At 37.4% G+C, this 26565-nt stretch overlaps 1 protein-coding gene across 2 annotated transcripts; it reads left to right on the top strand.

Moving 5' to 3' along the window:
• The first annotated feature begins 5940 nt into the window (after window positions 1-5940).
• Window positions 5941-20853, top strand: pomgnt2 (protein O-linked mannose N-acetylglucosaminyltransferase 2 (beta 1,4-)). 2 transcript variants are annotated; one of them, XM_039694566.2, is made up of 3 exons: window positions 5941-6722; window positions 6825-6840; window positions 16425-20853. In XM_039694566.2, exon 3 carries the CDS (start codon window positions 16463-16465, stop codon window positions 18209-18211), a length of 1749 nt encoding a protein of 582 aa, XP_039550500.2. In that variant the 5' UTR covers window positions 5941-6722; window positions 6825-6840; window positions 16425-16462; the 3' UTR covers window positions 18212-20853. The 2 variants fall into 2 exon arrangements, with proteins under 2 accessions (XP_039550500.2, XP_039550501.2); XM_039694567.2 differs by lacking the exon at window positions 6825-6840.
• Window positions 20854-26565: the final 5712 nt, after the last annotated feature.

Raw genomic sequence — 26565 nt, 5'->3', positions numbered from 1 at the left:
TGAAACCATGGAACTGCACGGAAACATTGGATGAGTCACATTGTCACGGGCTGCACTGAGAAATACCGTCAACAGAGGGCGCTATGCGGCCGTAACTTTAAACGCTTGTGTGGAGAGAATTCATACCGTTTTTTACATTCCTTCATCTGATGTGAGCCTTCAATCTTCCAAATCATGTTGAAATGGGGTCTAACAAGAAGTACAATAAATATGTTTAATTCTGAGTATTGCTTAAGGAAGGTTAAATAGCATTTTACACGGGTGTTCTGTAAAATAAAATATCTTTCTGCGAACAGAAATCGCGATTTCATGGACGTAAACAATAACAAACTCGTTGGAACGCTACTGCGCATGTCCGGTTCTGGAGCATTTCCGGTGGCGCCATTTTTTAATCACAAATCTGTCAAAACCCTATGGTCAAAACAAGTGCATACTCTTTGTCTTGCGTACAAAAAAACTGTTAAGGTATTTGCAAAAAATGAAAACAAAATATGTGGAATAACTGGGCCCTTAAGACTTTGAGGCGCAAACTTTTCACTCAGAACATTAAACATTCCACTGGTATCTTATCATTGTTTGGTTGATAGGCTACTGTGTGTGTGCCCTATGATGCTTTTAAAGCATATCGCAGTCTGCTTATAATGTGTTTGTACAATATGGATGCTATGGGCTATATGCACGCATAAGTTCCGCATTTGACGCAAGGATGCTCGTCCATTTCCGGTTGTGGAGATTTAAGCGGAGGAGAACCGAGGAAAACGGGATTATGGCAGAGTCTTCAAAATTTACTGTCCTCCCGTCTTTGAAACGAAACATACATACGTTTAGATGTAATTTTATATATAGTTATGTTTATTTTATATAATTTTAAAAAGAAGCATAAACACAACGAGGGGTGTCTGTTTTATCTGTTTTTGTGACTAACGTTTCTTTATTATAACCATGGAGTATAAAATTCAATATAAATTCTCAGTATTGCATTGGACTCTATGATCGGCGGAAGTTATCGAGCATCCTTAATCCTTCACCGGAAATACCGCCGTGCATAGAGCCCATTGGTCTTGTGTTTGATGAAGCTGAAGCCATTCAACTGGTGGAAAAAAAGAATAAATACTCTGGTCAATGACATGACCTGCATATTTTTGTGTCCAAGTGCATTATTTCCTTTTTAAATTATTTGAATTCATATGACTTTATTCTAAAACCTATTTAGTTTGAATTCATTTTTAGTCAATTTAAATAATACATGTTATTTTATGTGTTGTTATCTTAAACCCCACAAAAATGTCAGGTGGTGCAACTGTCTGGACAAATGAACAGACTAAGAAAACTATTTAAAATGGTGTCTTAATAAAATAAAAAAAAACCCTATGGTATCATTTTAAATTTGAAACCTTTCATGTAAACAAATTTTATATGTAGTCTTAAAGCTGTTGAGATAAGTCAGGGAGGCACAACTGCAAACAGCTCCTTTTTTAAAGCTTTTTCATGGTTTGATGCTAATGTGCCTGGGCAGAGTTTACATTGCACTTGCATTGTTGGGTTATTATGTATATATGCAAATAGTGTTCGTACATTGCTGTGTGCTAAACTAATTGAAATGTGCCATTATTGCTTATTTTATATATTTCATTGGCTTTTCTAAGCCAGTCAGACAAAGACCAGTTCAGAATCTACTTATTGGATCATTGAAGTTAAGGGAAACATTTGTAGGCTAGACACCTGACAAATGACAACATATGCAAAATATGTTCCTATATGGTTTTCAAGATATAGCCTACAGTCGCGGATATATGCAAAGAACACAGACATTAAAAATATATTAGATGTCATTTATTAGATAAATTAGAATTCCGGTCACAATTTATGTGGCCTTGGCTAATGTACTAACCATTTTATACAATATAATCATTAAATATGCACCCTATATGTAACTACACCTAAAATAGTTTTAATTACTTTTAATAAATTTAATTAACATTTGTTGTAACTTGTTACACTGTAAACTGTAACCCATAACCTAACTCAATACCTTAACTCCTAAACCTAACCATCCCTCATAATATAAATAATAATACATAAATATTATTATTTTATAAATAAGACAATTGCGTCACAATTTTTGCAAGTTTACATCTAGCAATTCTGAATTATAAAGTCAGAATTTAGAAATAGACAAATACGATGAAAAATTCGAAAATCTTATAAAAACTTGTTTTAAAAGCATGCACCAGGTATGTTAAAATGTAGTGCATTTATGTTGATTTATGTAATTAAAAATTACATTTGCAACATTTTTTAAGACAATTAAGACTGAATGTGTCAAACGGTGTAACTGCCAAAGAATGGGAATTATTAAACATTCTATCCAACAAGATGGCATGTGAGTGTACATATAAAAATAAATACTTAATTTTAATATATCACACAAACAAAGATTGTATTAGAGTTATCTCTAAATGGAATCTTTAATTTTTTATTTATTTATTTTTATTTATTTATTTATTTTTTGCAATATTTGGCAGGACATACAGTATGCTGAAAACACCTCTGTTTTCTAAATAAAATTTGACAATTAATGTAAAAATTGTTGAAAACCATGTTATTTCACTAAACTGGATTATACAATTTTATTCCACATTAAATTTACTGTATATAATTGTATATTTTTATGAAAAATACTGGTTACCCCAATTCACACCGCCTGGCCATGTTGTTTCTAGAGTCAAAGGCCATTGTTTGTTGAAGAAATTGTTATGAAAATCAACCATGATGATAGTCAACAAGTTCAGCAGAAGTGGTTTATTTTTTGTCAGTGCTAAAGGGGGTTCTTTCAGCACTTTTGTCAACCCCTTGAAAAGAGCTAATGAGATTCATTTTCATGTTACACAGTAAGTTTGAGCTTCAGCGAGAACCAATGAGGTTCATTCTCATGTTACGCAGCACGTTTGAGCTTCAGCGAGAACCAATGAGGTTCATTCGCATGTTACGCAGCACGTTTGAGCTTCAGCAAGAACCAATGAGGTTCATTCCCGTGTTACGCAGCATGACGACTGAGCGTGACGACAGTCTGACAGTTGAAAAATCTTCTAGTAGCTGTGCCAAGACAAATCTGAATCACCTAATTCCTCAAAAACGTTAAAATATTTTGTCCTGTTGCTTTAATGGACTCTCTACACTCAAAAAAAGAAATTGTTGAATGAACGTGATTTAAACGTAGCACCCATCATGCATCTAATCAAATCAAGTAAACTTAAACTACTTTGAATATTTTGAACACAATATACATTTGTAGATTCAACACGATTGTAATATGTTAATGTAACTTCTTCACAACTAATTGAATCAAAATGTTTGTATTGTGTTAGTCTAATCAAATTTATTCTTATCCACTCAATGTCAGTAAAGCACTTCAATTCAACAAGATTCTGCCTTGTTGCATAAACTAGTTAACGTGTTGGTTTGGTTGTTGATTGAGCATTAATGAAGACACCTGATGTTAACAAGCAGAATCACTGAAGGAGAAAACCGTCATTTTTAAGTCACCATTATGGAGATCCGTGTTTGCTTTAGTTGGGCTCTTGAACCTTATATCATTAACTTTAGATTTTGTTTCTCAATGTTCAACTCATTAAAGGGTTAGTTCACCCAAAAATGAAAATTAAGTCATTAATTACTCACCCCCATGCTGTACCAACCCCGTAAGACCTTCGTTCGTCTTCGGAACACAAATGAAGATATTTTTGATTAAATTTGAGAGCTGTATAACTACCACATTGGCTCCTAAGGGACTGCCTCTTGACGGCCCAGAAAGTCAATGAAGAAAATGTCGCAATTCTCGCGCATGCGTCGTGGAAATCTAAGGAAATCTCGTTTCTGGCCTACAAGGAAGAAAAGAAATAGTCGAATAAACTCGTTATTTTTGTTTGTTTTTTCGCACAAAAAGTATTCACGTCGCTTGATAAACATATAGTTGAGCCACGGTAGTCACTTGGGATATTTAAACATTTTCTTCATTGACTTTCTGGGCCGTCAAGAGGCAGTCCCTTAGGAGCCAATGTGGTAGTTATACAGCTCTCAATTTAATCAAAAATATCTTCATTTGTGTTCCGAAGACGAACGAAGGTCTTACGGGGTTGGTACAGCATGGGGGTGAGTAATTAATGACTTAATTTTCATTTTTGGGTGAACTAACCCTTTAAATGTGGGAATTTTCCAGAATAGCAGTAACACAGTATGCATAAATGCAGGGTCTTGTGGTTAGTATGTCTATTTAATGTTACTACCTAGTCAATGCCACCTAATATAAAGTGTGATCAGAATTTCTGTTGAAAATCCTGTCATCATAGCCTAACCTTACACACCGAACCTCATGTTAATCAAGTCCAGCATTATGACTTTCTTCACCAGCATCAGTCCTCCTTCACTGAAAGAAAAAAAAAAAAAAACCCCTGAAACATCATATGCCTACATCAGTACATGTTCGACGGAAGAATATTAAGTAAACACATTATACGTCGTAAAATATATATGCAATACAATTAGCTACATTTATTAACAAGACTTGTTTTAAGAGATTAGGTTCGTTTTCATATCACGTGACAGGTTTGACCAATCAGAGGTAACTTTAACAGTGCGGAAATAATAGTAATTCATTTGAAACCTCCCGTCTTTTCTAGGTTTTAAATGCAGTTCTAATATTAAAACAATATCATTCCTGTACGTCACTGGACGCGTTTATATTGTGGTGGGTTTTGCATTTTTTAAATTTAAATTAATATTCTTAAATCGATTTTGTATGGGCCATTCGAAAGTTATTTGTTCACGGCATATTTTTCCATGCTTTCAAAACATAGTGGATTATAAAACCATGCCTTAAATCGCGGCCAAATGCACAGGGTTATGGATTTGTCAGTTTTTATATTTGTTTCTAGACCTATATAGTGCACCGCACCTGCCTCACAGTGCTTTCCACAGAATGAAAATGTGTTATAATATGCCTATTTGAGATAACATCTTATTTTAGCGTAAGGAACACATCAATTCAAGTAAACGGGTACATATGGAATCATTGTTGTAATACATGATACCATAAAATGCCATAGCAATCAGCAATGTGACACATTTAATAGAGTTATAGGATACTGATTATACTTGTAGAAGCCATAATATCCTGGTTCTTGACCCAGGAGACAAGAGTTTGCAATGGCTCTTATAAAAGATGTAATAAAGCTGCAGTTCACTGGAGAGAGATGCAGGCCAAATACATGACTGCAGAGAGCATGAGCAATGCAATTACCATTTGTTTCTCGAAAAGAAGTTTCGTTATACAATAGCCAACTACACACTGCCTCAACAATGAATATTAAATTCAGCATTTATTTTCGCATTCCACATACTGTAGTAAGGAACTGAAAAGCACAAATGGCTTTTTAAAGCTATCGTCTGCCATCTACTGGTCAATTAGTGATACTCTTTGTATTTAAAGAGCTCTGCATTAACAATTTACCACAGAATAAATTACAATTATTAAGAATATTATGAGACACGCAGGCACTGGTCACTTTAGTGATTAAAATATAAAATTTTGCTAGTTTGCTAATCTTCTATGAACGCATTTTTATGAATTGTTGCTGTACCTCAAAATTGGCTCTAGAGGGCGCCGTATTACCGCTTAGAATCAACAAGAACTGACAATTCATATCACGTTTAAAAGAGAATCGTTTTCAAAACACGAGACTCAATCATGGCATGGACAATTTCTCAGTTAGGCAAATTGTAAGTCAATAAAAAAGTTCTGTAGCCTGGTCAGGTCATGTTATCTGCGTTCATGACAAAGATGTAGGCTAGCCTCCATAATAGGCCTACAATCCCCGTGTCATTATATATTAGCTTATTAGTTTTAGAAGGTTTGCTAAAGTAAACTTTTAAAATTACAGTGACACCCAAGATTCTGAATAGTATTCACTCAATCATATACTATTAAAACACCTTCCAGAGATCTCCAAAGTCACCAACAGTTTCTCAAATAAACGAGTTGAATGTCGAGTTGAATGTTGAGTTGAAAGTTTGAACTTTAATACATACATTAAGTGAATAAGTATAATATGTATAAGTATGCCACAAGGCAATATTCTTAAGTTATTTAACTAGTAAAAAAATAATTAAATATATAGGTAGCCTACAATTACATTGGTGGGGGCAGCGTGTCAGCCTTATACCGAGTTTTTTTTCCCCCAATTTACCATTTAATATTTAAAAAACATTATTTTAAATAAATTAAATTAACTAGGAGATGATATGTAGCCTACTTTCATTGTGCTTCTCATATGGGACTTTTTTAATTGTGCTGCGATGCTCTCGCGATAACACACGAATACAAACGTCAGACTGATTAGAGGCGATAAGATCTCGCGAGGTTTTCTCTTCTGAGCTCGGTCATAGCTGTGGGTGGAGACTTCGCCAGCAGCTGTAAATGCTCGCAGAATACGCGCGACAGAGTCGATTTTGTGCAACGTAGCGATAAAATTGCCGATAAGCCGTCAGTTAGTCGCTGTGGTGAATGAACACATCTCGTATTTAACACAATTACCCCTACAATGATGCGTTTGTCCGTTGTAAAGTTGTAAATGATCATTGGCGCTGGTTTGCTGGAGCTGCTGCTGAAACAGTGTATCCGCAGTGAATTCACATCACTTCGTCCTGGCTCACCTTTCCCACAGGTATGATATGCATTTGCTTTTCCATATGGTTTGTTATGTATTATTGTCTGTCTGTTTTGGAAAACTTATTGCAACAAAAGTTTTTTTTTTCTTCCCAACCAGCTGTCGTCATGAAAAGGTATATGCTTATTCTCTTTTATTACCGATCGATCATCCGCATGATTTCTATTCTATATGTCCAATCACAACTCGCGACATAATTTCTAGACTAGACTTGTATATATTATATATAAAGCATCGCATAAGACCAATAGCTGTAATAAACTGCTACCTGTTGTGTTTCACAGTATTGTGTGTGTGTCTATATATATATATATATATATATATATATATATATATATATAATGTATGTATATACATATGCATGCAGAGAGAGAGAGAGGGCATATCCCATTTATTTATGTATTTATTTGATCATTTAAGAGTGCCTGTATTGCAATTATGATTGACTTGTACTCAAATGAGTCAGATCTGTTTGATACAAATTATTTTGACCTGATCATTCATCATGTCATCATTGCTGGAAAACTTCAAAGAGTGACCTTTTAAAAGCACAGGCAATTAGAATAGAAGTAAAACCGGATGCAAAGGGCACAACTGGAAGGACAGCACCAGATTTGATGCTGCCACTATTATAAACATTTGACATATATAAGCCAACCTTTTTAAAGGCATTTGTCCTGATGTACATGCTTTCTTGCTGACTGTTACAATGGATCAACTTTCATTTTCGTCAAGGACAGGAATGCCTGCTAGATGTCACTCTCAAAACTATAGAACTGCCTTAATCGTCTGAGACATCCTAACTCTAATGTCTAACCAGGATATTGGTGCAGAGACAGGGGTTATATGAAACTAAATTTTGTTATCTGTTTGACTTTATCCGTCTTCAAATGAATGTTTCTTTTTAGTTGACAGGTCTTTAATACACGGAGTTTGCTATTAGCTAACATTCCCATTCATCTCAATGGCAGTTGCTAGGTTGGTGCAGGACGCAAGACTAGTAATAGAAATAAAGTTATGACAATGCTCAAGAACATGCATCTCAATCTGTTCACTAGCAACTATCTTGTGCTGAACTGTATGAGGCAACAGACAGGAAAATATATAAGCCTAGGCTATTTAATGCTTTTTTGATCTCCCTAAAACACTGCATTTCAAATTAAAATTGATAACGGACATTGACTGCCTGCATTGAATCCAACAGCCGCAACATTTAGGGGTTGATGTTATCATCAAAAGAATCAGCGAAAGTATTTTTCTATTCAGATTGTTCCCTATTCTCTAAAAATGCTATAGCCTGTGCCAAAATATAGCCAGATTGGCTGGTGTGTGGTGGGCGTTGTGGCGCAATATGGCCGCCGTCGCATCATCCAGGTGGATGCTGCACATTGGTGGTGGTTGAGGAGATTCCCCTTTCCATATGCAAAGCGCTTTGCGTACCTAGAAAAGCACTATATATAAATGTAACAAATTATTATTATTTATATTGCCTCACTTTCCATAACCAAACTCAATTCTTATGTATATTTCCTCTTTTTGATTTGCCCCCTGTCTTTTTCCTGCTCCAGTGTTTTGTCATTTAGCTGTCCTCAACCCAGCTCTGCAGTGTTACGTAGAGTCCTTCTCCCAGGAGGCAGAGTGACACTGTTTCCTGTAACCCCCTCTGAAAAGCTCTTTCAGACCCATTCTTCATCTGTCCCTGAGGAACAGAGGGACACTGAAGACGTTTGCCTTTTTCTGTGCTTAGTTTACTATATGAATCAGCATGCAGCTTATTAAAGGGATACTCCACTTTTTTTTTTGGAAATAGGCCCATTTTACAACTCCCCCAGAGTTAAACAGTTGAGTTTTACCGTTTTTGAATCAGTTATCAGTAACCAGTTTCTGGTCTCATTGACTTCCATAGTAGGAAAAAAAATATACTATGGAAGTCAATGAGACCAAAAACTGTCTGTATACTCATATTCTTCTAAATATGAGAAAATCGGCTGAATGGATTCGAAAACGGTAAAACCCAACTGTTTAACTCTGGGGGAGTGGTAAAATGAGCCTATTTAAAAAAAAAAAGTGGAGTATCCCTTTAAGGGTAATAACAATAAGTGAATTCTGGAACCTGCTTCATCACCCTATGCTAATTTATAGAAGATAAAAGACAATACATCTGTGTACTACAAGAGTTAGGCATTTTAAAAATGATTTGCTAAGTGTAGTTTTTTTTTTTTTTGGTTCAAAAAGAGAAGTGCATTGTATGAAATTGTTAAACTCAAAACACTTACGGCGCAAAATGCTAAAAAAACAACTGCAAATCAAAGTCCGTCTGAAGTACTTCAGCAAAATTCAAAATCGGCACATAAATTAGCACAAAATGGCTAAAAAGCTTGGTCACAAAAAAAATTGCAGAACATACGAAGAAGCTGGGATGCATATTGACCAAACCGTTAACTGAAAGTAAAAATTTTGATCGATTATCATCAGGTACTATTAGCAACTATCAGGTAATGGTTTAAAAGTTAAAAGTATTTGAATTTTGGACTTTTTTTTTGCTGCATGGTTAAAAATAATACTTTATAGCCTATATTTTTTAACTCGCGGGGCGCGTCGACTCGCGCAACCACACGTGCTTACAGACATATTTAGCTGAGCAAGCAAAATGAAGCGAGCGAAAAGAAGTAGTGTTGGACTATTTTGACAGAAAGGTTGACGAAATTACTTGCAAAATATGCTACTCAGTATTACAATACAGCAGTAGGTACAAAAACAATGCAATATCACTTGCGACGCAAACATCCATAAGCAAATGAAAGGCGCTTCCCGAAGCTGGCCTCTCTGGACACTCCATGCGAGACGTAATTTCTGTATTCCCGGGACATCTGTCTCATCGGTGAGGGTGTTTTCTGCCGCGACTCTTACTGTCAACAGGCTGCACTCCAGACTAAACCCCATCGTGTAGACATGTTGGCCTGCTATTTTTATTTGACAAAAAAAACTCTGACGGAAAACAAAAAAAAATGTAAAAAAAAAATTCAAAGCTTCAAACGGATTCAGCGCTCTTAATTTGTGAATTATTTAAATAAAAAAGGCCTATTTTATGTTTTTATTTTATATTATTTTGTTCTGTTTTTCTTTGTAGTCACTGTCAAAAATGCTGCAGGTCCGTGAAAATTTTATTTGGGTCACAGACACTCGTTAATTTTATTTTTATTTAATGCCAAATCAATATTATAATCTTATCAATAACGGTTAATGCTCGGATAACGAGCTGCGGTTGTCGGTTGGGAAATCAACCGAAATGAGCATCCCTAGAAGGGGCATAATGATTGTGTCTCTTTAACCCGAGCGTTTTCTGTTATGGGCAGGGAGCCGAGTAGGGAATCTCCTTGGCTATCCTGAAGGGAAGAAAGCCACTGAAAGACTGAGAGCCGTGTCTTTCCAGGAGCCTTATTAAAATGCATTAGAAGCACTAGGCTGCCTTCCCCCATCATTGCGGTGCTTATCATCCACATAGCAAACAGCCCAGCTGTACACAAGGGAGCTTGGCAAACCCTGTCAGCCAGGCCCATAATCCCATTCTCTCTCATGCGGTCATAAACACGTGGGCCCGGCTCCCCCGAAAAATAAAACCACTCTCTTACATGATGTGACCCCCTGCTTCCTTTCTTCATATGCATGGAAAGGACAGCTTTTCAAGGACGTGAGGTCTGCCTGCTCTTGCTGAGGGATTTAGATCTGGACAGCTCCTTAGTGCCATGCGCTCCCAAAGTCTTTATGCTCTTTAGCATATTACTCGCCTCTGTGTCTCTTTAATCTGTTTGCATATCGCTTCACCAAACAAATCAGTTTTAAACCCCTTTTCCCCCATGATAAGAGCTCTGCCATGTTAATATGCGCCAATGGTCTGGATTTAGCTTAGATTTTTTTTCATTGTAGCCGTGAATTAACCTCCCATAATCTGATCAGTGCATTACATGCAAGGAGTTTCAACATCCTTCGTGTGTCTGTGTGTGTGTCAAACATATGCCAGTTCTGAATGATGGCCAAGCAGTCAAGCATGTGATACACATGAGCTTGCATGTGATCTTCATATCAGATCCACAGCCTAGATGCTGCTAATACAAGCATCAACCACTTTGCAGAGTTAAATGTATACACTGTAATAATTAAAATCCATTGTAAAACAGAAAAGGTACTGGGGTTGTGCCGATAGAGTCAGATTCAGAGATATCAGAGGTGGCTGATGCTTTTGACGATATCAAGATGATTATTATTATAGCTGCGTTCACACCATGTGCATGTCATAATTGCTGGAAATTCTAGATGAATACACGTGATGTTCAACTCAAAGCTGTTCACGTCCTCGGACCAGGAATTATGCGTTTCTGATCAGAAGCGCGTTTACACTTGTCTTTTCAATGTGTATGTGGACAACATCTGGATACAGGAGTTAAAGGAGTAGTTCAATTAAAAAAAAATATGGTTATTGATAATTACATCTTGTGAAAGATGTCTTTAACATTTGTTACTCTGGTCAAATAAGGAGTAAGATAGCTATTAAAATCATTGCTGATTTTATTTCTCGTTCTTTTGTCAGACTGAAAATTCGATAAAAATGGCTCTTTTCCACTGAGGGGTACGGTACGGTACAGTACGGGTCAGGTACACCATGATCTGGCTTGCGTTTCCACCGCCAACAGTACCATTACTTGATAGGCGTGTTTGCTGGAAAGAAGCGATCGACGTCATTTTCGCGCGAAGAAACGACATAGTAAACAACAACAACAACAACAACAATAATGAATGACAGACAGATCTTGTTCTTGCTTCTCGGCATGTTTGTCACTAGAAACAAGCGCTGGCATTAGGCGTTTCTCAATACCAAGTAGATATACAAAGTCCGACTCAGGAGAATGAGGACGCGAGTCCAGTAATTCTGCTAATGGAACAGCTCGCTCTGGCTCTGTGACTCCGGATATCTCTGTATGTTCATTTTAGGCAACAATAAAACGAAATATGTTATAAAACACCACTCTGCTTCTATTCGATTTCATTTCAGTACATTTTAAACATTCTAAAGCACACAAATGTGGTTCAGGCAACGTATTGATTATCTTCACTGCATGTATGTAACGTTATATTTATAACAAAACTAAATATAAAACACAACCCTGCCTCTTTTCGTTTAAATTTAAAAATATTAAACATATTCCAGGCAATATGTAATGTATTGCATATCGCATTGGTACAAATGTTGCAATAAACAACATTACAGATGATCTTGTAATAAAATAAAATAATGACAAAACTATCTCTTTTTGTTGAATATCAGTTTTATCAATAATAGCCATTATAAAAGTATAAGTAAAAGGTACAAAAAGATATACAGTAAAGCTTAAATATAACATCAAGAATCAATTCAGTCAATATACAAATTCAGCGCTCAAAGATCTGAAACTTCATGTAGTCTTCTGCAAAAACTATTGGCCAGGGAATGAATTATAGATTCACGAGACCAAAGATCACCTGTTAGGTTTATACAGGACGAACTATATCTCATGTTTAACCACTACAGAGAGAGTCAGCGGCAAACATCAGAACGACTAGCCGAGGAAAGGCTGTTCCAGGCGGGGGACACGAGCGCGAGTGTCCGGTGATCGCTTGGAATGGATCTCAGTCAAATTATCAAAAATCTATAAATAAACCACAGATTTGAGCTTTAAAAAACTACTTTCTCGCCTTAAAACTACATTTCGTGACACAATAACAGTAGAATTATATTTCAACTGCTTCTAATGCCCTTGTAGCACGCGCGAGTGACGATACTCTGTCCACCAATCAGCGTTCTGCAGTGAGTCTAGCTCCACCTTTTAGTACCCTTTCACTGTGCTAGGTACCCCAACGGAAGGGTACCCAAAAAGTGGTACGGTACGGTTCAGCTTTTCGGTACCATTCACAACTTTTGACAGTGGAAACGCAAATAATTGCGTACCGAACTGTACCGTACCGTACCACTCAGTGGAAACGAGCCAAAAGTCAAACATATTGCATTATAGACCTTATGCACCAGAGAAACGTGGGCGCCGTCATCTTTAGAATGTTGTCTTTGAACTTGCGTTTTTGCGGTCGCTCTGTATATTTCTATTGCATCGTTGTCGAGGAGTAATTAGCTGGTGAAGTGGATTTACTTATTGTAGAGTTTACAATGCTCATGATAACTTTTGTTATGTTTATCATAAGCATTGTAAAGCAGATGTCTTAACAAATGTCGTCCGGGAATTTTTTTTACGAGCAGTTCATTCATACCTATGCAAGATCGCTGTCAAAAGACAACAAGCGCAGCACTGAAAAGGGGCGGGGCTACATAAGGTCTATTCCATGCAGAATACTGATTCTATTACAGAAAATGTGCATGTTGTGCACAGTGTACTTTCAATCAGGACTGAAGAACTTTTGAAATTGCAGAATGAGCAACATATTAGTATATTTTGCCTTTTTTTTAAAAATGAGAGTGGTGCATATTCTTACTGAAACATTTTGTTGGTTCGTTTTATCAAGGCTATACTTTCTTTGCGCGATTATGGTGCAGTGTCATTGAGTTGAGTGAAGTTATTTGAAATAATCACTGGCAGAATGGTGTAGGCGTAACAGCGATGTGGGTGTTAAGTCCCAAGAGAGAGAGGAAGACTGAACACTGAAACGGATGTAAATGTTACCTGAAACCAAAATAGACTTGATTATAAATGACTCTGACAGTTCTTACTTTATTAAAAACTTCTTTTTTTTACACCCCTCCTTGCTGATTTGATTTTTTTTTCCCCCAGATAAATAGTGTATGAGATGAAGTGCAATGTTGATTTGATTATCACCTCTTGTATAAGCCAAATTTAGGTATGTCTTAAATTATTTGTGATTTTTACATTTTCTTTCATTTGATTATATAGCAAGAATGAATGATGATGAAGTATTATTATCATGAAAATGATTAATTAGTAAAAGCTTATTGTTGCCCTTTTAGGAGATCATGTGAAATTTTGAGGCAATACACCCTGGGGAGCTCAAGTAATATGGGGTTTATAACCATTAATTCTTCAGTTTATGGCTAATTTCCAAGCAGACATCAAAGACATTTAAGTCTTATGTGAGCCACTAAGGGTTTGCTGAGTAGTTTCAATGCATAGCTGACATTTTGCAGGCATTTGTTAGTTGGTGAAGCCTTTTTATGTTTCCCTCTGGGTTGTCTATGCAGTGAAGGGAAATAAATGCATAAATGGCGACACTGCCATTCCTGCTGTTTGTATCCTTGTGGATTGAACGTTAATACCGCTTAATTCTCCAAACATGAAAAACTGTGGATGAAAACAAACAAGGTAGATTGTCCTTCACATCCTGAAAATTAGCATTTTTCATCCACAAGATGTGACCGCAAGAAGCTCTGCCAGCCTCCTCCTAATTTTTAGCACTGATAAAACTTTTAACATAGCTAGAATGTCGTCTCCCTCAATTTGATGCAGTCGTTGTGAACAATAGGAAGAGCTGTCACTATTTTAGATTACAGTAGCAGGTTCTTTGTCTTTTCGAAAATATTTTCTTATCTCATATATTTCATTTATTCATTTAACAGACACTTTTATCCAAAGCGACTTACAAATGAAAACAATAGAAGCAGTTAAACTAACCATAGAACAACAAGATGCAAGTGCTATGATCCTTCCCAGTTTAATCTCATGCATTATGTGTACTTTCATTTTATTTTATTTTTTTATATATATAAAGATAATAGATATAGAATAGAAGTTAAAGTGTTAGTATTAATGGACCAAGTGTTGCCTAAAAAGAAGCTTCTTCAGCCATTTCTTGAAAATGGCCACAGACTCAGCAGCTCTGGGGTGCGTTTCCAGAAAGAATCGTTAGCCAACTATGGTCGCAATTTCCATTGAAGTCTATTGGTAACGACGGAACTTGCGACCATAGGTGGCTAACGATGCTTTCGGGAAACTCACCCCTGGTTGGGTGTGGGCCAGGTCATTCGACCAGAAGGGAACAAACCAGAAAAGGAAAGAGATTCTGTGCCTCTTTTTGCCCCTTTCACACAGAGATTCCAGAAAATACACGGGTAATTTGACCCAGCATTTGTCCCGGGATTGTTTGATTTCGCCAGTGATTTGCCGGGATCTGTGAGTGCGTTCACACATAACCCATAAAGATCCCGGAAAGAAACATGACGTCAGGATGAGATGTGTAATGTACTACGCGTCAAACATGTACACACGCATACCGTTCTACAAAGCTGGTGAACGATCTCAGCTTCAGCGCAGATAGTGAGGATCTCCTGATCTCTGCTTCGTTCCAGTTTGCAGACATTTGTTCGTCCTTTCTTTGTTGATGACGAACATAAACTTTCTTCTGAGAGCAACAGAGTTGCACGATGGCACGAGCGTCATCACTATGACACACCCTTTACGGCATTGGTCCTGGCTTTTGTTCACACAGCGCGGGTTCTGGGACTGAATTCGGCAATGTTACTACTGTAGGTCACCAACCCGGCATCGATGCCGGTATCAATCTCGGGTCGTGTTTGCATTCACACAGAAGGCGTTATGGCAAGTTCCCAGCAATTTCCCTGTGTGAAAGGTGCTTTTGAGATGGCACCACAATACGGTGTTCACTAGAGCACAAGTTTCTGGATGGCACGTAGGTCTGAGGGAGCTCGATACGTTTAGGTAGGAGGGAGTAGACCCAGTGGTTGTTCTGTAGGCAAAAGTCAGGTGTTGAGCTTGTGAGCACAGTCAAAAAACACAATTTCCTAGTAACTACAACTGCACTTTAAATCATATGAGAAAAAGACACAAAACACTTTTACAGTTACTGTCACCTCATGTTTGACTGCTTCTTTCTAAAGAACCATCTCTTTTTTTTGATCTCCTTCTAAAAACAGTCTAGCAGGCACAGCTAATACCCTGTTGCAAACATGGTGCACTGAGAACACACACTAAAATGAATTTCAGTGCCAAATTCTGTGAAAATGTGGATTCAGGTGGGCATCTTTAGCCACTCTGTGGTCTCCATAGCTCTGCTGGCCACCCTAGAATGCCAAAAGCTTAAAGGATTAGATTATGTCAAGGTTTTTCTTTTTTGAAGTAATGCAAACTTCCTGCCGTAGTCTTCTTTTTTTTTTTTTGCCATGATTTGGAGTCTTGAGATATATAAATACATCACAATGTATTCACAATGGAAAACACACTCTCTCTCTCTCTCTCTCTCTCTCTCTCTCTCTCTCTCTCTCTCTCTCTCTCTCTCTATAAATATATATATATATATATACAGTATTAGTCCTAACATGAAACAGTCTTCTATAAACGTGGAGTTCACTTCACGGGAAGGGAAGGGTACCATATACCACAATTTATGGTACCCTTCCCTTTCTCCATACCCTACAATCTCCTTCTTTTTTCCCCTCTGTGGTTATTCTGTACTCTGTTTATGATGAATTAAGAAATAGGTATTCATTCCCTCTTGGAGTTTAGCTCCAAGTAATGAAGCAGGTTTGGTATAAACTTTGCCAGACATCCAGGAGAAGGGTTGAAGACCTCTGTTTTAAAAATGTATACGAGTGGTGTTATTCATTCCCCATTAATGACTGTTTAAACATATATTGGTGTTAGTTACTCACAAACTTCCTGATTCATGGTATTCTGATCTTTGCAGGTAGAGGAGCATGATTGTGGGGTCGGAGTTCTGCTGCGATGCGTGCTATTGGGTGTAGGATGAACCTGCCGGCAGTGCTAAATGGCCTGCTGGTGTCAGTGGTGGCAGCCTTGCTTTGGAAATACGTTCGCCTGATTGAACACACATCTCAGTTGGAAGAGGAGCTACAGCTCACACGCCAATCACAGGAGTTCTCACAGGTGCGTATCGACTACCACGGTGCCCTGTTGGCACTCCAAGAACATGGCACCAGAATGGTCTGCACTGGGAAGATGCACACTGATCGCATCTGCCGCTTTGACTACCTCTGCTACTGCTCGGAGGCTGAGGAGTTTGTATTCTTCCACAGTAATGACTCTGTGATGCTGCCCAACCTTGGCCCTCGGCGTTTCCAGCCTGCCCTGCTGGACTTCTCTTCTGTAGAAGACCACAACACTCAATACTTTAACTTTCTTGAGCTCCCGGCAGCGGCTCTGAAGTTCATGCCGAAACCTGTGTTTGTGCCAGATGTCACTCTGATTCTGAACCGATTTAACCCAGACAACCTCATGCACATTTTCCACGATGATCTTTTGCCAATCTACTACACAATGCAGCAGTATTCAGACTTGGATGACGAAGCCAGGCTTGTCTTCATGGAGGGTTGGGGTGAAGGTGCTCACTTCGATCTCTACCGTTTGCTCAGCAGCAAGCAACCACTACTCAAGATGCAGTTAAAGACCTTTGGCAAACTCATGTGCTTCACTAAGTCCTACGTAGGACTTTCAAAGATGACAACATGGTACCAATATGGCTTTGTTCAACCGCAAGGACCCAAAGCCAACATTCTGATATCGGGTAACGAGATCCGCCAGTTTGCTTCATTTTTGATGGAGAGGCTTAACATCACGCGAGAGGAGGGCGATGACTACATTGTAGTTTTTAAACGTACCACTAACAGGCTCATCCTCAATGAGGCGGAACTTCTTCTTGCTTTAGCCCAAGAGTTTCAAATGAGGACTGTCACTGTGTCTTTGGAGGAGCAGTCATTTGATAGCATCATCCAAATAATTAGTGGGGCGTCTATGTTGGTCAGCATGCACGGAGCCCAGATGATCACCTCCATGTTCTTGCCCCGTGGCGCCGCTGTGGTTGAACTCTACCCTTATGCTGTAAACCCAGAGCAGTACACTCCCTACAAAACCTTGGCCTCCTTACCTGGCATGGACCTTCAGTATGTCGCATGGCGAAACACCATGGAAAAAAACACTGTTACATATCCCGATCGCCCCTGGGATCAGGGTGGAATCGTCCACTTGGACAAAGAGGAACAAGAACGTATCCTTGCCAGCAAGGATGTGCCAAGACATCTTTGTTGTCGTAATCCAGAGTGGCTTTTTCGCATTTACCAGGACACTTTTGTGGACATCGCCTCCTTTCTGGACGTACTCAGAGAAGCTCTAAAAAAGCCCAATCTCAAAAAGGTTAAGGTGGCTAGCACTGTACATCCTGGTCGAGTCAGAGAGCCCAAGTGTCAGACGTCAGTACAGGCCACCAATGAAGCAAAGCTCTCGGTGTCATGGCAGATCCCTTGGAACCTGAAGTACTTGAAGGTCAAAGAGGTGAAATATGAGGTGTGGATCCAGGAGCAGGGAGAGAACACATATATGCCTTACATTCTGCCCCATCAGAACTACACATTCTCAGAGAACATCAAACCCTTTACCACATATTTAGTATGGGTGCGCTGTATCTTTAACAAGAACCTCTTGGGCCCATTTGCAGATGTTCTTATATGTAAAACTTGATTCAGCAATCAGTTTAAACGCAACACTGTCAGCTAGTGGAGATTTAATTTGAAGATTAATTCTCAGCAGCTATCCTGAAAATTAAACGGCGTGACACGGGTGAATTGTTTTCGACTTTGGTAGTCATTCTTGTGACTTGACTGTTCTTCATGGTCCTTATGGAGTGTCATGAACTAACGGATAATGAAAGCCCTGGCTGCAATGAAGGTTAGAAAGGGAATCCAGTTTACACAACTGGCTAGTCCTTTCAGATTGCAAAGTTCTCAATTAATTTATTTATAAGAAATGTATTATGTAATTTAAATTCATATTTATAAGTTCAAGACACTGGTTTTGTCTGACACCTGCTTTTGTGCAACTGAAATATTGCACACATTTCTGGCTTAAGTGAACTCTTCCCCAAGGTTTTGCATATTATTTTTTAACCCTTTTAGTTATAATGAAGTGTTTTGAGGGGTTTAAGAGAAGACAATAAATACAAGCAAAATTTTGAGTAAACGTTGTACTATTAATTGTACTATTTTAAAAATAAGATACTGTTTTCTAGCTTGGGTTAATTCGTTTATCTGTAGTGTTGATGTTCTCTTTATGTTTTCAACCAGCCTTAAAACCACTGATTATTATTTAGCCTACCTGTTCAATGGGAAATATTTGAATTTGTTTGCCAGTGAGATCAAATTCTGCTCATGTTTGTAAGGTTTTATGAACCAGCCTCAAAACCACTGCTTATTATTTAGCCTACCTGTTCAATATGAAATATTTGAATTTGTTTGCCAGTGAGATCAAATTCTCCTCTTGTTTGTAAGGTTTATAGAATCTGAGATAGTGTCCTGATTGAAATCTGAAAATGTCCTATTCTTTGTTTGATGGCATGTCAGTAATTACCTCTATGTTAAGTCATTTGGAACCTCTATGTTAGGAGGGGTAGTATATTTGGTAGTAGCAGCATAGTGGTCTAGTAGTACAAATCAATTCGGTTCAAATCTTGGAAAGGCCAATTCACGAAGTTACCGAGTAGACATTCCAAGTAACTGGCTAAAAGCATTTGCTTAATGTCCACTAAGGAGTAAAAGTACTTCCAAACCTTTTATGACTGCATACGCCTTAGGCTACATGCAATAAAGATCTAAAGATTACTATTCATATGATATGTAAAGAAACAACAGTTTAGATATGCTTGTCCTGTTATTCAACAAATGAGCGTAAAACAGCATTTATATCTGCTTTAGGGAATCACAGTGCCCGTTTCTCTTGTTTTCTTTCTTTTTTTTCTTTTTTTTTTTTTAGATGATGTTGCGCATCTTCATATGTTTCATTAGCCTGGGAAAACCCAGACAACTTCTGGCAAATTTAGATTTGGTCTGAAAGTTAGTCTGGCAAAGAGCTCACTCAAGCCCTTTTCCGTCGAAATTACGGCACCAATTAGAAACGTTGGGGCGGGCTTTGCGCTGGGATTTTGAAGCAGATGTTGTAGCCTACATTACAAAGATGGATGCCGTCAAACTTCACTCGTTCGAATCAGCTATCGCGTCTGATTTAAGCAATTTGAACGTTTCCTTTTGTTAAAAGGAAACTTGAAACTTGGAGATGTTTCTCCACCGGCCGCCGCTCTGCATACGTCATCTCCTTCATCGCTCTGATTGGTTTTAGGTCTACCCGCGATGCCCGTTGGTGACGCCACCCTGTAAATGATTTGTTTATGAAGCTTTGCCAGACCATAAATCGTTTACAACTGAGAATGGTCTGGTTTTAACCAGGCTAATGTCTCATCTGCATTTCTGTAAAGTGTTGTGCTGGCCTCTGGATTATTGAGAGGATGGAAACACATACTTTATCTCTGCCAATTATTTGTTGAAGACTCTTGAAAGCTATACATACTGTGGCCCAGATTTGTTAAAGGTTTCACTGTGTTTATTTTTGTATTTTTTTCACTGCTGTGATCAATGAATGGGAACATGAGAAATTCAACAACTAACCACAAGCGTTCTTTCTCTGTGTTCTGAATGGCCTGTCAAGGCATCTGTATTGTTTTTTTTTTTGTTTTTTTTCCTAAGTGAGGTTTTATTCTGTCCTTCGCTTTGAGGACATTCTGCATCACATGGAAATGGATTTAAATGATGCTAAAACAGATTAAACAAAGATCATTTCTAATTGAAATTCGGGAAATGGCAAACCTGAGCCATGCAGTTTATTAGCATAACTCTGTGTTTCGATGGTAATTTTATTCAAGTATGAGGATAATAAATGAATTCTGTTTGTTATACAAAATAGCACAAATGTCCTTTGCATATATTCAGAGAAAAGCAACCTAGCATGTAAATTTTTAACCATCTTGCCTCCACTCTGAGTTGAGAAATGGTTGTCAGTGATTGGAAACTTCTCAGATTTCGCATTTTCATTTCAATCATTAGATGGTGGTTTTTAGTTCTTGTTCTTGTGTGAGCGCGCGCGCACGCGCGTGTGTGTGTGTTATTTTTTATTTATTTATTTTTTTACATAGAAACAGATATATGTAAGGATTGCAGGCTTGGGTCCTGTAAACACTCTCATTCCCTGAGCCTGTTCATGAGATTTACCATTATGTGCCACTGGAATGCCATACATAATTTTTGTCAGTTTTATTAAATGGACAATTTCTCAGATGTCTTTGTGAGGTCTTGTTATTTAACATGTCTGTATCGTTTATCATTATTATTATTTAATGTTGATGAATTTATTGTCTTTCAATTCAATGCCTTATGATTTTTGTAAACATTTTCTAAACCTTTATGAAGTGCTTGATTATTAAACTGAAATCCGTAACAGAAGGTAAATAAATAACATTGATCCAACAGCCATGATTAGGGGAATTTTGCCCCCACCCCACCTACTCCCGCCTTTTATTTTGGTCAGAATGTGTAGTCTAGAGTGGTGTTTGAAATTGCCCCAATACCCTAATTCACTCTTCCCTATATTACTCCACTAATATAGTCCACTTGAAGAAGTGAGTGAATTCAAACAATGAGTGTGCCAGAATGGCTGCCGCTTTTGCATAGTTTGTGCTTGCCGTTAGTAATAATTTTAAACTTGCAGCTCCATTATAAATGGAAAGATTTGTCTTTAACTCTATGGAGACTAGCATGTTATACCTCTTTTATTTAAAGAATGTATTAATCAATTAGAAAGGATATTTACCTGTATGATATTACTCTGTACCCACATTGGACCAGCGGTTTGGAAGATGGATGGATGGATGATTAAGTGCCATTCAGTGTACGGCAAAATCCTCACAGTGCATTATGGGTATTCTCTGGCCTTGATGATAAGGTCCACCATGGTTTCAGACACCACTACAAATGGCTGTCCCCTATAACCTCAAGGGTATAGGGAGCGATTTCGGACACAGCCCACTATACCCACCCACCATGCCAGAGATTCATTGGAGTTTTCATTGGTTAAACTTTCAAATGACGTTTAAAACTGAGTCATGATCACAACCAGGGCCAGATTTGCCTCATTTTGTGATGCGCAAAAGAACAATTTTGAAAAGCATTGTTGCTGTAGCTATATGAACGCTCTTTTATTATGTCATATGGACAAAATCTCACATTATAATGAAGCGTGGCTATTTTGGCTATGACTTCTCCACCCCTCAATACTTAAAAAAATCAACCTTTATATTTAAAATGTTTTATTCAGTATATACACATACACACACACACACACACACACACACATATATATATATATATATATATATATATATAAACAGTTATTTATTTACCCTTGCATCGTAAATAAACAGAGACACTTCAAACTGCTTGTGGCACTTCATTCACAATAGACATGGTGCAGAGTTATGACTTTTGACTGGCAGTTTTGAGGATCTTTTTTAATACTTCTCATTAAATATTCGCAAAACCCACAGGCAGGATTAAAGAGTTTTAGGTTATCTATTAATTTAACGACAAACGATTATGGGAATTTATGTAATTTGACATCTTTAGTTTGAACCCATTATATAGAAATAATGTAAGGATATATTTGATACTGTCATTGTGAAAGCATTTATAATGCTACTGCTGTCTCGGAGGACAGTGAAATAATTCTTTCCTCTGTGTAGTAACGCATCATTTCCTCTGCTTGCTATTTTTTGCCTTTCTAATTTTGAGATCAGAATCACTGTGAACTCCAGTTTGTTTATGGATGCTCCATCTGCCTACAGAAAGGAACATGAAGGAATAGTGAATCTGATAATATACTGAGCATCTCATTGTAGGGCAGTGTCAGTTCAAGGTGTTATGTATAGCCGAAGGGGACACTGCTGAACTGCAATGAGACGATTGAAGAGAGAGAGACTGTGCGTTGTGCTTAACATGTTGAGACCAATTCAAGGTTTCAGGCACAAAGTACAAATTACGTCAGCTTGCTCTGAACTCATTAAACTAAACACAAAGTGGCATGGTGGTTTTATTTTTCAATTCTAAAGGAATCTTTAGAAATTTGCCTTCTGTATTAGAGCATATCATTTTCAAGGAAAAACACTTTTCAAGAGTTCAGTTCCAACCCTAATCAAAGACAACTGAACATGCTAATCAAGGGCTGCGTCTGAAAAATGAGGCATGATTGCCTTGCTAAAATGACTTTGTAGTTGTAGGCAGCGTTCGCGCACAAAGGCACCTCACGAAGCGGACTTCTGATTCTGAGGCAGCGTAACGATTTAATGATCTACAGCAAAATAGAGCGCGCTTTGGTGAAAACAAAGCAAATATTTAATTACTACACTTGAAATTACATCAGAAGTGGAAAATGTTGGTCAGAAACATACATTCACACACAAACTGACTGGCAACCGCTACTTTGAGACACCATCTTATTTTTTCTTAGCCTAACCCCCACAGAATGGAGCACATGATTGTGATAACAAAGGTAGTGAAGGATGCATCTGCTGCGTTCAGATGAAGGAATATCAGGAGACGGGAAGTGAAGCAAACATTCGCCCGTGACCTTTTGAACGTAATTACGTATTACGTGACGTTACAAACGCGCCTCAGAGAATATAGCAAGGCTAGCATTTGTCCTTAGAAAAGTTACATTTTTGGAATAAGTTTTGAAATAACCGATCGTTTCGCATGATAAGACCCTTATTCATCGTCTGGTGTCGTTTAAAGACATTTGAAGCTGCATCTGAAACTCTTATTAACACTATCTTTTGGACCTTGAACCATCCGGTTCCCATTGAAGTCCATTATATGGAGAAAAATCCTGGAATGTTTTCATCGAAAACCTAAATTTCTTTTCGACTGAGGAAAGAAAGACATGGACATCTTGGATGACATGGGGGTGAGTAAATTATCAGCAAAAGTTTTTTCAAAAGTGAACTAATCCTTTAATAGCTTGTTTAGATAACCTTTTCATGACATGCTAATTTTTTTGAGATAGGAATTTGGGGTTTTCATGAGCTGTATGCCAAAATCATCAGTATTAAAACAATAAAACACCTGAAATATTTCAGTTGGTGTGCAATGAATCTAAAATATATGAAAGTTTAATTTTTATCATTACATTATGGAAAATAATGAACTTTATCACAATATGCTAATTTTTTTAGAAGGACCTATACTTCATGCTTTTAAAGCTACTGTTGTCCATTTTTTTGGCCATTAAAACACCTTAAAATAAGATCAGGAAAATCACATTTTTCTAGGTGCTAGCAATAAAATACTATAATATATACATGGGTATTTAGAAAATTCTACATACGACCCTGATATGCAAAAATACTAGTGATTCTATATGTTCTATTGTATTCATTATATTTTATATTCTAAAGTCTTGCATTTTCATTACTAATGCAAGACTAGTAGTCTTGTATGTCACTGTTTATAACACAGAGCGTTTATCCTTTGCTAGGACGCTTAAAAAAATATTGGGGACATAAATTAAGAGTATACACACTTCTTTAGTCACCACTACATCACTGCTGCTGGCTTATACTTTTGTTTTATATTTGTTCATTTTACTATTAAAGTGTTTAAATGTTCGCCGGTTCCCGTCTCCTTCTTCCCACAACAACAAACCCGGTTAACGTAACCTTGGCAAACTCATTAGTGAATTACTCCTCGTTTGTATTTATTTCTATATGGTGTATTACTGCATGATACCTGGATGTTCAGTCAGGGCGAAACTAGGATGGTTCACAACACAAACATCCGTGTGCTCGTCTGATTCACAGATTTTCTCTGCAGCAGACATACTCTATCTGTGTTCGTAGCGCACAGCGAGAGCACATGCACAGCAGTCCGCCTCAGCTCGAGCCAGTCCGGGCTCCTCGACCGCGACAGGCAGCCGCCTCCTGTTCCTCCATCAGCCTCAGCTGCTCTTCACTATACTGGGATTTGTAAAGATAGCCACGAACATTGGATTCGAGCAGCAGAATTTCAAAATCCTCTTCTTGCATATCATGTTTAGTTTCTTCCATCATTGTCATAACTTCCTATCTCCACAGCACTTGTTAGCTTAGCTTCCAAACAAGATGGCTATGATTCAGTATGTGCAAGTGAAGTCCCACCCACTGATCTCATCTGTAATAGGCCTGTAGGGTGAGTGGGTCCCACACCCTTGAATAATGAGGAGCTAAGTTTGTAGTCTCTACACTTTTTAATGAAATATGACTGCCTGCTTATTATGACACAAAATACTATTTTTAAGTCATAATACGCAGGAAGTAAAACACTTAAATCCTTATTTATCCCATCTCAGGGGAAAATAAGGGAATAAACCATGACCATTCAAAAATATGTCTGGGTTTCTAAAGATACAAAGCTTAATGCAAATGGGTGAAGTGTCCCTTTAAATAAATAAATAACTAAAACAACTCCATTCTAAACCCCCATGAATTCCTTAGGAAACCCATGGTCATAATAAATGAGGAGAAGCGTTTTTAAAAAATAATAATAATAATACTTAATCTTAATCACAGTAATTCCTGCATGGACTGGATTTGGTTTCTCAGGACCTCGTAGTAACCCCAAAAATAGAACATACATTGGGTCATTTGCTACATCGTTTTTCTGAGGTTATGTGATTTATAACCAAAATACAGTCGTTTATTTTAGATAGTATTGAAATCACAGTGTGTCTTTGAAGCAAAAATGTACTAACCTCCACAGGGAAAACTGTCCAAATAATGTTAAAGACCAGAAATTCGCATTTGTTAGTGGACACATTTCTTAGATGTGCTACACATTGATAGAGTTTCTCTTTTCAAAGGAAATGTGGCTCATTAATTGGACTTTATTTTCAAAAGTAACTCCATTTGAGTAAAGATGGGGATAAGGTTAAGCTCACAGCATTTGAGGTTTCATTGCAGGCAATTGTTCAACCTTTGATGTTATTTCCTGAGCTATTTTTCTAAAAGAACATCATAACATGTTTACAATGGTAATAACTGCGGAATCATGTCATCACAGTCTGTGCAAATGGTCCATTGTTGGTCTCTTTCAGTTTCAGTTACTGGGGAATAAGGTTTTAAACTTTAAAAAAGAATTTTGGTGAATTATGTTCACCAAGATTTGAAATCTCTGTCATCTAAACAATGATTAATTTTTTTAATGACAGAAATTGGACATCGCTAGTTATCACATGAAATATTTATTTTGATCAATGTGTCAAGGAGAGCTTGGGTGGATTGCAAGATTTACATCAAATTATGAATACAATTTTAGCCAGTTTCTCTCAAAAAGCTAGTATATGACAGAAAACTTGAATGAAGAAGTGTTATGAATATTTTTTATGGTAGATGTATTCTGCTTTTACACCCTTTTTAAAGTTGAAAACCTGCGAGAGACCAACAATGGACCCTTTTTACAGACTTTGATGATGCATTTCCATAATAAATAATATTTAATAATAAAAAAAGGTTTCCTTCATCTTAGTGCAATAAGACTTTGTGACTTTTCATACATTATCTATCTATACACACACACACACACACACAAACTGGGCTTGATTTGGTTGTTTTTTCTTTGGCCCTTTGGAGCAAATGGGATTTTATGAATATTGATTTTGAACAAATGTGCAAAAATTTGGAACAGTATTACCAGAATTGATTTCTGGTACAATTTCACTTAATTCAGCAGAATTACCTTTACAAACCTGGGCAGAATCACCAAAACATAAAAAACCGTGTATCTTTTTTTTTTTTTTTTTTTTTTTTTAAAGAATAGCACTTTTGCAATGGAGCCCATTTGTGCTTGCAATATGCTAACACCCACTATATAAAACCAGTAACATAAACAATTTACGATCCCACTTTATATTAAGTGGCTTTATGTACTTTCATTGAAACAAATAATTTGATACAATGGACTTAT

The sequence above is a fragment of the Pimephales promelas genome, chromosome 12 (genome assembly GCF_988280905.1).
Source record: "Pimephales promelas chromosome 12, fPimPro1.hap1.1, whole genome shotgun sequence".
Classification (NCBI taxonomy): Eukaryota; Metazoa; Chordata; class Actinopteri; order Cypriniformes; family Leuciscidae; genus Pimephales; species Pimephales promelas.
Note: the sequence above shows the minus strand (reverse complement) of the source record. Positions and strands in the feature narration are given on the sequence as shown.

What these genes read in the sequence shown, in the direction of transcription:
- pomgnt2 (XM_039694567.2), top strand. Translation starts at nt 16,463, where the DNA reads ATGCGTGCTATTGGGTGTAGGATGAACCTGCCGGCAGTGCTAAATGGC.